The sequence below is a fragment of the Perna viridis genome, chromosome 1, assembly GCF_037379345.1.
Source record: "Perna viridis isolate PV_CMFRI_1.1 ecotype Kerala chromosome 1, ASM3737934v1, whole genome shotgun sequence".
Lineage (NCBI taxonomy): Eukaryota > Metazoa > Mollusca > Bivalvia > Mytilida > Mytilidae > Perna > Perna viridis.
In genome coordinates this window covers 43,493,487-43,507,593 of record NC_142445.1, presented here as the reverse complement: position 1 = coordinate 43,507,593, position 14,107 = coordinate 43,493,487, and the positions used below count along the sequence as shown (strand labels likewise).

The 14,107-nt window shown below is 32.3% G+C and overlaps 1 protein-coding gene across 2 annotated transcripts in view; it reads right to left on the bottom strand.

Moving 5' to 3' along the window:
* The window catches only part of LOC148628885 (sodium leak channel NALCN-like), a 33,961-nt gene that overhangs the window by 2,931 nt on the left and 16,923 nt on the right, over positions 1 to 14,107 (bottom strand). For both annotated transcript variants that reach the window (XM_088596296.1, XM_088596301.1), the window contains exons 15-36: positions 12,291 to 12,364; positions 11,362 to 11,607; positions 11,047 to 11,151; positions 10,711 to 10,881; positions 10,041 to 10,220; positions 8,957 to 9,077; positions 8,335 to 8,466; positions 7,774 to 7,944; positions 7,527 to 7,631; positions 6,855 to 6,958; positions 6,430 to 6,550; positions 5,819 to 5,917; positions 4,351 to 4,444; positions 3,831 to 3,937; positions 3,369 to 3,443; positions 2,780 to 2,899; positions 2,361 to 2,432; positions 1,975 to 2,123; positions 1,457 to 1,550; positions 947 to 1,076; positions 557 to 672; positions 20 to 177 (exon numbers count right to left, since the gene is read on the bottom strand). In XM_088596296.1, the coding sequence (XP_088452422.1) occupies positions 20 to 177; positions 557 to 672; positions 947 to 1,076; positions 1,457 to 1,550; positions 1,975 to 2,123; positions 2,361 to 2,432; positions 2,780 to 2,899; positions 3,369 to 3,443; positions 3,831 to 3,937; positions 4,351 to 4,444; positions 5,819 to 5,917; positions 6,430 to 6,550; positions 6,855 to 6,958; positions 7,527 to 7,631; positions 7,774 to 7,944; positions 8,335 to 8,466; positions 8,957 to 9,077; positions 10,041 to 10,220; positions 10,711 to 10,881; positions 11,047 to 11,151; positions 11,362 to 11,607; positions 12,291 to 12,364 (2,744 nt within the window). The remainder of the gene's footprint in view (positions 1 to 19; positions 178 to 556; positions 673 to 946; positions 1,077 to 1,456; positions 1,551 to 1,974; positions 2,124 to 2,360; positions 2,433 to 2,779; positions 2,900 to 3,368; positions 3,444 to 3,830; positions 3,938 to 4,350; positions 4,445 to 5,818; positions 5,918 to 6,429; positions 6,551 to 6,854; positions 6,959 to 7,526; positions 7,632 to 7,773; positions 7,945 to 8,334; positions 8,467 to 8,956; positions 9,078 to 10,040; positions 10,221 to 10,710; positions 10,882 to 11,046; positions 11,152 to 11,361; positions 11,608 to 12,290; positions 12,365 to 14,107) is intronic.

The following is a 14,107-nucleotide window of genomic DNA, read 5'->3' as shown; positions in this document are numbered from 1 at the left end:
TGATAAAAATATATCTTACTTGAGAACATCATGAAATGTAACATCTAAACCACTGTGCATTCTTTCCAGCTCATAACACATGTGTTTAAACAGCAGCCTGTCCTTATCTAAGTCCACCTCTAATCTTCCTTTCAAAAGTCTAAGAAGAAACTTCACCCTCCTTGTTGGTATTACACCCTAAAATCCAGAAAGCAGCTATGAAGTCTCTTACGTATTTCAGTGAGTATGAGATGGAGTGATTTGTCATTTAAAAATGAGTTGCATTACAGTGACCATGATATTGAAGGCTTTGTCATTTAAGAGCGAGTTGTATTACAGTGAGCATAATACTGAATAATTTGTCATTTAGAAATGAGTTGAATTACATTGAGCATGATACTGAAAGTTTTGTCTTTTAAAAATGAGTTGTATAACAATGAGTATTAAAATGAATTGCATATATTTGGAGATACATGCTGTATGATTCTTGCATAATTTCCATTTCATTTAACAACAAATATTCTGTAAACATGTGATAATGTTTCAGATTTGCATTAGTTCAGAATGTGATTCTTACCTTTCTATTGACATCTACAAGATTCCATGTATTCTGGAAATGTCTGATATCATTGTAACTCAACAGTGCATCTTCCTCATTGGAGTAAAATAAGGAAAAGTTTTCCATAATGATGGCTGTCAACAGAAAACAAAAATTTGGATAAACATGAAATAAACAGAGGGATTGCAAACAATGCAATGCTTGGAATACTACCATTCATTTCAAAAGTTATTAAGTTTTTCAACCAGAAAGTTGAGGTAGAAATTAAAATAAACAAAATTAATTGTCTGAATTTACAGTACACTAATGTGGTAATCATATGAAAGAAATTTATAGAAAAACAATGCATATAAATATATAAAATGTACTGAAAGAAGTTTTTATGTAAAAAGAAAACCCAATACCTACCCACAAGTAAATTAAGTACTATGTAGGTAATGATGATATAAAAAGAACAGAAGTAGATCAGTGATGCTGTAGAACTTCCACAATCTGATTTCCAGTAATTCTCTGCCATGGTACAGAATGGTGGCTTTACCTGCAATCATAAAGCATTTTCTCACTTTAAGACCAGGATATTCCTATTATCAACCATGTGGGTTTTTCTTGTCTCATCAATGGGTTAGATAAAAATTTGAAATAACAGTGGAAAGCATAGTGTTTTGAGGTGGCATATTTTATCACAGCATTGATTTTAAAAGTGAAAAAAAGAATTTAAACTGCTTGGAAAGGATAAACTAAAGAATCTCTAACACGGTAAGGTTAACTTTCCAAGGTATAAACACTCAGCTGTGTTAGATTCTTAATATCTTCTTTTTGAAATAATATACAATAAGATTCATAGAATTTACTGCCTTTGTTTCGTCATGTATATTCTATATAGGAAATAGTTAATGTTAGATACATAATAAAACTTACCATGCAGTCATGCATGATCTTGTTCCAGTCTTCACCAGTGACGATACGGAAGAGTAAAGCTATAGCTCTTGATGCAGTCTCAAAGTTTGCATGTCTAAAATAACATCCAGAAGGAATAGAATTGAAAAAAGATATTGACATAAAATATCACTATTATAAAATTATATTGTCACACATTACAAACTATCAAAGAGGGACTTGCTAGGTTTAGTATGCATGCCAAAGTTAAAAACTCAAGCTTGTCTGGTGGTTAAAAACAATCTAAAAGTCAATCAAGACAATGAGGTTTTTCATAAAATACTAATTTCTATCAAGAGCCTTATATTTACAGCATGCAAGTATTTTAATGATTTTCTTACACTGGTATACTTTGTCACACTATCATATGACCTTTAGAAAAATCCATTAGAAAGTTCAAAGTGAAAATAATTATACCTTCATGTAGATTCCAGATTGCTCACAAAGATATTGAACTATCCACATTAGAACTTTGTTGGTGAAATAATAATCAAACTCACCTATCTAGATTATAGCCATACTTGACAGTACCAAACAGAATCACTCCAGTATAGGCATAAAACAACATCAACAAAAACATGCCCATGATGATAAAGAAACTCTTAAAAACTGACATTACAACAGTCTGCATCAACATTTTCAGAGTGGCCTGAAAAGTAAAAAGACCTTTCTATTTATAAAGTCCATTAAAGTAATTTTAAAGAAATGAATGTCACAAAACTTGTTATTCTTTCACTGTTAAAAATATCTGAATACTATTTTCTACATTTCAATATAAAATTCATATTTTCTTTTCTATCTAATGTATCTTTTCTCAAATAGCTTGAATGATATTAACAACAAGTCTTGTACCAATTTATAAGACATTTAGAAATTTAATGCTTACATGTTTGCCTGTCAATGTACAGAACCTCAGGACAATCACTGTAAATCCAAACTGATTTATTTTCTGGTTCAGCTGAAAGGAAAATATATCACAGATACTGAATTATTCAATTGACTTGTCCTTCTAATAAATATACATATACACACAGGTATGTAATTATTTGGGATAAAGCGACCTTTTAAAAAGGCATTTTGTAATTCACTTTGTTGCAAGCTTGTTAATTAGGAACTTATAACATTTTCTGATACACATGTACTTGCTTTTCTTCACACATAGTAATGTCATTTAATCATTTCAAATGTCAAACAATCAGACTTATAATTCATTGATTTGTTGACCAGAACAAAGAAGATTTTTTCTAATTCAAAGAAATGAAAATAAAGTACAGGTTTTTATATCTCATAACTCTGCATACGTACTGGTTCTAGGAAATGCAAGACCATCCATATTACACCCAGGAATGTCACTAACATATCAAATCTATTTCTACGACTTGTCCAGTATCCTCTCGGTGTTAGAGCTATCATTTTCATTACAACCTACAACACAGATAATCGTTACTGATTAAAGTAAAGCAGAACTCATTACAACAGTTATAACCAAACCATTTCTGCATATAGTCAAGGTCACTCGCATGAAACTCACATAAAAGTGGAATAACTGTGAACAAGCTCACATGAGAACCACACTTACTTCTGAATGCTTCATAGTTGTGCTTACATGCTTTAAACAAGATTGAACAGACTTTCTGACTCTTATGGAATAAATCTATTCATTGATGTGCTACTGAAAGAAAATGTTTGATAAATTTTACTATAGTTACTCTGAAACTAATCATTTATTAAGATTTTTTTTTTCATGAACATTTAGATTATTTCATGCAAATGCATATGTTGATATGGTATAGTACCTAATTCACTTCCTCCTTCCTTGAAAAGGCTATCTAAGAATTTTAACATTGATGGTTAATAATAGCCACAGTCAAATAAACCTTTAACATTGTCTTACCTCACACAGGAACAGTAATGTAAAGAATGAAGCCACACCAGCCATTACAGGAGTTATCTTCTCTTCACTTCTCCACTATAAAAAGTAATGTGATTACAAAGAGTTTATTAAAGGCCCATTGAGTATCATTGTGCTTTTTTACTGGTTGGAAGAAATGCTCTTTCCACTTTCTTTTCTATTTCAGTTTTACATTGTAAGCATTATACCTAAATTCAGAAATAAAGTACACCTTATCAATTTTTGGTTTCTCTAGAACAAACAAAGAACACATAACTTAAACAATTCCCAAAGGGATTATACTAAAACAAAAAATGTAATTAGTAGGTGACCAATTGTGGTCCAATACCAGACAACATGGCTACAAGTAATTATGATAAGTAACCTTTGCCATCTTTATCAAGTTTAAAAAAATATATTTAAAAAAAATCAGTGCCCAAGAATCCAGATCCTCAAAAGACTTACAGGTTTAAACAAAGTACAGCAGTTGAGCAATATACAAATAACTGTAGCTCTCTTGAAGAGGACATGTTGAGTTATGTCGTACATTTTGGCTCTGAATCCATTGCCATCTAAAAAAAAAGAAAAATTAGACATCTATCAATACCAGCCAGCAGAAATTTTAATGAATAAATACTTATACATGTTGTATACTCAGTAATGGTAAGACTGCTACTAAAATACTGAACAAACAATCATGCCTAGTTTTATCATTTAGTCATTGAATTTAGGGTGGAAATCACCAGAAGATACAAATGCTTGTAGTGTGTTAGCAAATGTTTTTTTTTCTGTTTTTATAGAATTATGTCTGAAAAATGTCACAATGGAAACAGGATATACAACAAGGACAGAAGACACAATGTACCTAAATTAGTCCCAACCATTCCTGAAATTTGTTTTTTCTAAGAATAATTTTCTTTGGGAGTGTTTCAGGTATTAACTGTCTCATCTTAAACTCCAAAACTTAGTAATGTATAATATTTACCTGGTCTTGGTGGTATATGAAGAGGTTGGGCAAGTTTTATTCTGCCTTTCAAATCTAACCATCTCCTCTGATCCACAGTCAACAAAGCAGTGCCCTGAAAGAAGGATAACAGAAGGTTTTCATAGAATCAATTCAAGACCAAAGAACATAAAAACAGCTAATTAAACTTAAACATAAAGTTGCATGCATTGATGTATTATGCATACCCCTCCCCCTTCACTTATACAGGAAGTTGCATGCATTGATGTATTATGCATACCCCTCCCCCCTCACTCATACAGGAAGTTGCATGCATTGATGTATTATGCATACCCCCTTCACTCATACAGGAAGTTGCATGCATTGATGTATTATGCATACCCCTCCCCCTCACTCATACAGGAAGTTGCATGCATTGATGCATTATGCATACCCCTCCCCTTCACTCATACAGGAAGTTGCATGCATTGATGTATTATGCATACCCCTCCCCCTTCACTCATACAGGAAGTTGCATGCATTGATGTATTATGCACACCCCCTTCACTCATACAGGAAGTTGCATGCATTGATGTATTATGCATACCCCTCCCCCTTCACTTATACAGGAAGTTGCATGCATTGATGTATTATGCATACCCCTCCCCCTTCACTCATACAGGAAGTTGCATGCATTGATGTATTATGCATACCCCCTTCACTCATACAGGAAGTTGCATGCATTGATGTATTATGCATACCCCTCCCCCTTCACTCATACAGGAAGTTGCATGCATTGATGTATTATGCATACCCCTCCCCCTTCACTTATACAGGAAGTTGCATGCATTGATGTATTATGCATACCCCTCCCTTCACTAAATACAAGAAGTTGATATTGGACAGCATCCAGAACAGCTTACAACACATGTGCCATCTTTTTAAAGCCACACAACAAATTTAAAATTAATCCATCCACAGGGAGCTGAGTTTTTTTTAATATAAAATTTCTCTATCATTCCATATAATGAAAAATGGCAAAGTCCTATGTAAAAGGAAGTTGATATAAAACCAAACTTGCTTAAAACATATGACCACTTTTTAAAGCCACACATCAATTTTGAAATCAATCCATCCATTGGGAGCCAAGTTAACGTGACAAAATTTGGAAGGAAGGACAGACAAGGTGATTCCATTATACCATCCACTCTTTGAGTCAGGTTACAATTTTTTTTCTATGCAGAAGTAATGAATGTATATTTTTAGTTTAATGTAGCTATAATAATTGTTTAATATTTGAATAATATTTCACTATAGAAATAAACATCCAGGACAATACAAATTTGCTAGTAAAAAATAAAATATCCTTCTTGGGAGTAAAAAAAATACTAGTATATTATATATCAGCTGTGGTAAAACCCAAAAACTAATGGACTAAGCAGCATTAAAAATATTGTGCTTTGTAACATCACCATAGACACTATAATATGACATTTGGCAGATTCCATACCTTGTTCTCACTATAGTTAGCTATAACCACACCCACAAACAATGTCAATCCAATCATGTAACCAATAAATACAAACAGGTGGACATATATAGCATGAACCTGAAAAATGGAGAAATTGGGAGTCAAATATAAAAATATACAAAAGGTAAAAGAGACTGAAAAGGTGTTATATCTTTGAATTTTTCACAGTTGAAGGCTGCATTCAAGGCAGCTGAATAAAATAATAACTTGAAATACGAATTATACATATCATCATATACAGCAACTTATAACAGAACAAACTAGAGTATAATCATGTAACAAAGACTAAATAAGCTGGAAAGGCTTTATATCTACTATCGATAAATGATTTAACATTAATTCTTTCACATTTTATAACCAAGTTATTGTAATCATGATCAGATTTGATGAAGTTAACTGTGGGCTGAATAAACGGGTTCAACAAAATAAAAATATCATGAAATCTCTTGGCTCTATACATTTTGTAATTTTAATCAAACTCAATGATTTAATGAAATGTTGATAGAAATCAATTTAATCAGGCATCAGTTCTTCTTCTACCCATTTTCAATAATAACATGTGTACATAAAAAGATCAGTAAATATCTTACATCATCAACCCTTTCAATGATGACATCTCTAACTTCCAGCCAGCCTTCCAATGATAGCACTTCAAACAAGGCTAACATAGCATTACCAATGTTGTCAAAATCAAAGTTGTGGGGATTGGTCCTGTAACAGTATATCTTGTTTAAATCACATTTTAAGTTCGATCTTTCATACACCGACACATCATATCAAAAGATTCAGTTAAATCTTTCCAACCACTTTAGCTTCACTAGTTAAATATTCCCAAGACCTAACTGTACTAGAAAATATTATAAATTCTACCCTGCTCAGTCTACAAAAAATACTACTGCCAACTAAAACACGAACAAATTTCAACTTGAATAATATCAAAGCAACATTATTTACTGGATGAAACATGTGTTCACTAACAAAAATTGACAGAAAAAATATGTATGCCATTACTCACCACACCCTAGGTACATAAAAGGCTGGTTCTGTATCATCTGGCCCTAAAGGTACCTTCATCTTAGTAACAAATACTTTCTGTAGGAATATACCATGACAATCTGCCTATAATGATAACCAACAGACAAGTAATATATTAAGTCTGTAATTTACCTATACTTTACGATATTTTAGTAACAAATCGACAGATAAAAATCTGTTTATATTTTATTTCCACAGACTGCATATGATTTGGTTATACAAATTCAAAATGAATGTTTTTTTTGCAAATTCAAGATCAATCCATAAGGTAAGTTTACATATGGTCAAATTCTACCTTTTCCCACTTTTTTCCACTCATTTCCTCTACCCTGGACGACTTTTTGTCAGCAACTCGGCTGGTCTTTCTATAAAAGCAGAGGATGCTTACCCTACTGGTGCACCTGGTCCATGCTCCCAGTTTTTAGATGAGTCTGAGTAGCTCATTTACCTTTGCTGCTTTGTACATATTATAATGGTTATTTTATGTTCTTTGTTGTGTATGTCTGTTTTCCATGTCTGGTCTTTGTCCTTGGATTACATTCTTTTGATTACCACCAGAATCTTGGTTCCCTTGATTACTCTTTCAATATAAAAAAAAAGACATTGTAAAAAATTCAGCATTTATTTTAAGTACTGTAAATAATAATCTTACCTCAGTTTTGATAGATGGGTCATTACAGCTAGCCAACTTGCCACCAAGTAAATGTACTCCAAAGGTGGCAAATACAAACATCAAAACAATCAGCAATACAGATACCTTAGAAGAATAAAATAACAGGATGAAATGTGAACACGAAATGTGTGTGATAACATATTACAGGACATGTATATAATATTGTCCAAAAGTGTATGGGGTAAGTAATTGCATTCAAAACAAAATAAAAGGTGAAAGTTCCTACCAGTAATATTTCTTTAAATCCTCTAACCAATTCATACACAACTTGTCTCATGTGTGGAACTAAACAGAAGATTCTCAGTGGTCTCATACATCTCAGTATCATAAACAATCTAGCTCCCTCAATCTCAGCTGGCACATTCTTTGGCATCCAACACAAAAATATCAGGCTTACCTACAGTGGAAATGTGGTTAGCATCAGAGTAACCCACAGTTAATATGTGATATTTTCAGATATATCTTACTTTGAAACTTGAAAATATCAGACTTATCTACAGTATAAATGTAATAAATATCAGGCCGATATTATAGATGCTTTTTAAATATAACTTAACAAGTATTAGTGCATGTTGCGTGTGGAATGCAGCTTTGTGTAAGTTTTGGTTTCCACATCTATTAAAACAAAATTAGTACATTTGAGATGCTCTTTTTGTCATTTAACACATTAACACACACTATCAATAAAATGAGTCAAAGGGAGGTAATTCATAACAACATTAACATGACATTAAATAACAATTCACTGCCACCTATATTGTTTTATCAGGACATATTTGAGACTTACAAAATAAATAAACAAGTCTAGTACACCACTGAAGTCCTTGAGGATGGCTTTAGGTGTAAAGAACAGTCCATGAGCCATCACCTTCAGTCCCATTTCTATACTCATACATATCACAAACAGGTATTCTGCTACCTACAAACAAAGTAAACATTTATTCTGTGAAAGAGTACTTAATTGTTAAACATATATTCTTAGAAGAAAATTCAGATTTACACACTCCAAGCAATAATAATTCACTAATCTACCAACATATTTGTACAAATGAACTACTTTATAACAGTAATCAATATACCTAGAGTTTGAATAGACTATTGATTTGGTTTATAATGGATTCAGTATTATAGCAAAAATATAACAAACTTTTGGGCATAGAGATTGAATGACCAATACCTGATGAAATGTCATACACATTTAATTGGACAATTTACAATAAAAATTAAATTTTCTATTATCCATAGGTTTTGTGTGCAATTGAAAGTTTGAAAATCCTTGATAATTGTCCAGTTAGGTCAAAAGGTGATTGTCATTTAAACAAGGGAAACCAACTCTATTCCTTAAATTTTACCAAGTTACTTGCTGTAATATGATGTATACAAATAAACAAGTCTAATTTTCTGCGTACCTGTAAATTTCCATTCTCCATCACCCTCATATGAGGTGTTTCAAACAGCATAGATATACAGGACATAACTGTCACAAATATCATCACCCAATCTAAGTAGGTCACTAAACCAAGCAGTTTTCTACAAAAAAAAAAAACAAACAAAAAAAAAACAAATGTTTATTTTTATTTTTTATACTTTTCTTTTTTAACTTGTACTTGTATTTGTTTATAAGAAAATTACTAAGGTCCTGAATTAAATTCTAACAAGAAATCTGTAAGTGATGGCTCATCTGTGAGATAATCCTTTCCATTTAAATAAAAGGAAAACTCATGTTTTTCTTTTGGGCTAACAGGAAGTCGATGTTATATGAGACAAACAAGCATCTGATGATACAACATCCCTATAGGAAGCTGAGTACTATACATCAGCAAGTGTGATTAGTAGAAGCGGAGAAAAAATTTGACGGAAATTCTGTATATTACCACTGTATAAAGAAAATTCGAATTTTCTCCACAAACAGGAAGTAGATGTCATACCAGTACGAAAACATGATTCAGTATAATCATATGAAGCTCTGTAAAATATCAACAGCTTGTGATCTACAGAAGCAAATAAAAGAGCAGGGGAATAATAAAATATCACTATATGATTATTCTAAACTTTTCAAATTAAGATGACCAAGAAAAAAATCAACCAGTCCCCAGTCTACTGGCTAGAAAGTAATTCAAACTTTGTGCTGACAAAATCTACTGTGAAAGTACTTTAATTTGCGGATACCAATTTTCGTGGATTAGGGAAAAAATACAAGTTCGTGGATTTTTGAATTTGTGATCTTGAGGATTTCAGTTTACACATCTATGGAAATCTCCTATTTGTTGGGAACCAAATTTCGTGGTTTGGCCTATCCACGAAAACCACAAAAATTAGTACCACGTGACCAATTGTACTTTCAAAGTATAGGAGATAGTTGTATGAGATAAAACTGTATCATTCAAAGTGTTGACATAATTTTTGTGTTTTAATATTTTTTACTTAGCTTTTTTATAGTCATCATATTAGCTAATATATCTTAAGTTGCATAATATTAAACTAAACACATACTCAATGCTCCTATATTTCCTAACGAACTCTGTCTTTGACCCAGGCTCTTTGTCCATGTAGTTATACTTGGCATTGACAACAACCTGACAGAACTTTCTAAACTTAGACTCTCTTCCAACTGTAAATAATGGTGTGTCAAAGAATGGATGGTTCTCTCTTAAATCTTCCTCTTGTTGATTCCTGAAAGTTGAATAATGAATTGCTATAATGAATGTGTTTTCCTTGAAATTCAAATGCTGAGCAGAGCATGAACTAAAATATACGTATAAATGCAACATAAATTTCAGATCAATATTTTTTATTTCTGACTTTAGAAAACAAGAAGTTGCCATACTAGATTTACTGCCACTTGTACAAGAATTTGAATTCTAACAGCAAACAAATTGCTTACACCATATCCCCCATTTTTAGAAAGCCACAAACTAAATGTGAAATCAAATCATATACTGGTATTGGAACCAAGATAAATGTGACAAAATTGGAATGGATGAACACATGGTCAAGGTGATTCTAATATATCATCCAATCAATGAGTGGGGATGTAAACAAATATATATATAAAAAAAAAACAGTATTTATTTCATTGTTTTTCTTGATTAGGTCTTTGTTTGCAAATCTTAATTATTTAGACTGTAAACCATCAAGCCATGACTGAACATTGGAAACTTGCCTTTTAATTTCTGCCTGTTGTTTTTTCTGTTGCCAGACTTTAATATCAAATTCATCATTCCTGAATCTATTTCCCACATTCGTCACCCCCAACTGACTGATATCACCATTCTCCTTTACATTGTTCCCTGTCTTGGTCTTTAAACTTCCTGGTCTGGATCCCCGCATACTTCTACAAACCATATACAGATTTTAAAGTGATGTCACACACAAATTTCTTATATATATTTCATTCTCAAAACCACAGGACAGCATTGATGTATAATAGTTATAGAAGGATAATATTTCTGCAATAAACTGCCCTACACACATAATCCTAAAATCAATTGAACTTTACCTTCTGTCCATTCTTAACTGGTACTGCTGAGAGAATAATGATTTAGAACCAGTAGCCACAAGCTGAGTAGACCCACAGACCTGCATCTTCTGTTGTGCTGAGTCTCTGTAAAAGTCAATTGCACTATGAGCATGTACTTAGTTATCGTTGGCCATGGAAAAAAAACCAAAATACAGCAAAAACACATTAAACTAAATAATTTTCCCTAGTAAATCCTTCCATTCACAGATCATATAAATGATAGGTATGCTTTGTGTTCCTTCATATATCTGTCCATATTCAAATTAACATTCTCTAGGAATCCTATGACCTTACCTAACTATAGATGTTATTCCACTACGTTTCTCCAACAGTCCACCACTCTTCACTGATGGTAAAGCAATTTTGACCAGTCTGACTGGAGACTTCTTCATATATGGAACAACATCATTTTCAGCCTCCTGAATATCAAGAGCTAGTCGTACCTCTGGCTCTATGTGTTGCCTCATAAAGCTTTCTCTAACATCAGATATATCAAACTCTGAAGGGATCTTGTATAAGTATACCATCTGTGGGTGGTTGCTACAATATATAGACAAGAAATCATGAAGCAAATATGAATCTAACAAATGAAATTTTGTAAAAAGTATTTGCTGGTAGGAAAATTTAACTGTTGAAAAAGAAAAAAAAACATAACACACAATAAAAACAAACAAAAATTAACTGAACAAGATTACTGATAGTATACCACATAGCTATACATAGTCCCGCATTGGCTGCACATGAAAATGAAAGAACTGTAACTCAGTCAAACATTGACCTACACAACCAGAATTCTGATGATAACAGGACCAAGAGGTGTAAATTCTAAAGTTCATAATAAAACATACAATAGCCTAATGGAACAGATCAAACATCATAATCTATCCAGGTATACCTGCACACAAAGTATCAAAATAATATCTGCAATATTTTAAAGAAAAAAATACAACAGCCTTTATAATACATGTATTTTTCTTGAGGGTCAAAGAGGTTAAACTCATCCCAGTACTTCTAAGTATCCAGAAAAGTAAAAAGAAAATTACCAAATCGAAGGCCCATATTTTTCGTCAAAAATTATTTAAGTAGAACCACCAAATGTAAACTTAATCTATAAATTACCATATTACACTCATATACAAATAAAACTCAAATCACTTGTGTTACTGACAGACTGCAAACTATAGTCTCTTTGGCAGAAGGGGACTTCAAATAATAATACTCACGGAAATTTAGCAAATATTCTGAGTCTCATTGGCAACTGCTCCTGTGTCTCAGCACTCTGTTCTCTTGCTTTCAGCTGGAAATGAAAGAGCAAAGCATTAACAGCCCAGACAAATCATTTTATAAGTTGTTTAAAACAATTTTGAGTTGAAAAAAAAAAATAGCAAGCAAGCCTGGGTAACCGAGAGAAAATTCATTTTTCTTTTCTCAAGTTTTTCCAAAGAAGTGGTACATTTATCATTTATACAGTTTTTATCAAGGGCAATATCTCTGGAAAAGAAATCTTCAGCGTACCCAAATTTCAGTTGACCTATTGCCAGAACTTGATGAAAAATCTAATCAAACCAAATTTGAACAAGAACTGAATCAAATGGTCATAATGCATAGCTACAATTTTGTACAAATATCTTAATTTGTTCTTAAATTATAGCTGGGACACAAAAAATGAACTGATCAACAGTAGTTAAAACTAAAACCACTTTATAACAAAGGTGCATCGAGCATAACTATGTCCTGATGATATTTCAAAAGTACCTATTCAATAACACTACTGGCTTATTTTTTCTACATAAGCTACAACCTTAAAATGATTTTTGCTGAGCTCTTAAAGCTGATCAATTAAGGTCAAAATTACTTAAATGTGCCACTTTACCTCCCTGGGCCCTTTTATTCAAAACTTTTATATAGATTGCACTAGAGTTAGACAGTGGATAACTTTTGTCCAAAAATGTTTCGAACAATCAAGCACTGGTTCTTAAAAAGCAATTGAAGCCATGTTTTATGCTTGACCAGCAAATTTAACAAACTTTTAGGAAGATAACATTAGGATGTTTCTTTTATGATCATTTTTGGTCACAAATCCTTAGTAGGTCTCCAAGGAAAGAATTACAAAGTTTATAAAGACAAATAAACAAGAACAATGACTGACACCATGTGATGACAATAATTCACATGGACCATGTGTGCGTACAGATAATATTAGGACAATTAATTGGACAGAATGAATAACCAAAATATTATCATGAGCGCCGAAGAACGCCTAGATTTCACTAATGTGCAGAGCTTGTTCGGCACACAAGTTAAATCATCAAGTGTTCTTGGCACAAATGATAATATTTTGGTTATTCACGATAACCAACTGATTACCCTATTTATTATATAGATTTTCTTTATAATTGATCAATATTTCAACATGAATTTTAAATTCTGTGATTGGTGGATTGATATCAAAGTTGTGACGTTTTGGCAGGAGTCCGAGAGTGAAATTACTGAATTTATTCCACAGTGTGAATTTATTACACTGGGAACATTCGATAAAAAACACTGTTATCTATATAATAAAACCAATTATTACCTAATTATAAGGTTTTATCTTGTTTATTAAATATACACATATTTTTCTCTATTTTCAAAATTTATTCAGGACAGCGCGATCTATTGCACTGTCGATGTACTATTGCATGATGCAATAGTCTCCATGAGGATTTATTGCACTGACCCCATAATGACCTTTATCTAAGCCTTTTGATTGGTTGAACTTTTTTTAAGCGCTTCGTTGAATTGGAATTTACAAACAAAAAACTTGTGTGTAAAAACGTAGATGTGACTCTCATCTGCCAATTCATAAACATGGAGCGGTCAATTTCCTATTCCTGGTCGAATGGTTGTCTCTTTGACATATTCCCCATTTCCATTCTTTATTATATCTCATAGACAAATTAGGTAATAAAACAGTTATTAAATGGGTTGGATGCAATAGACCAGAACATTTGTCCTTTGGTACTGAGAATGATCAAGTGCTCTCAGTACCTCAGGACAA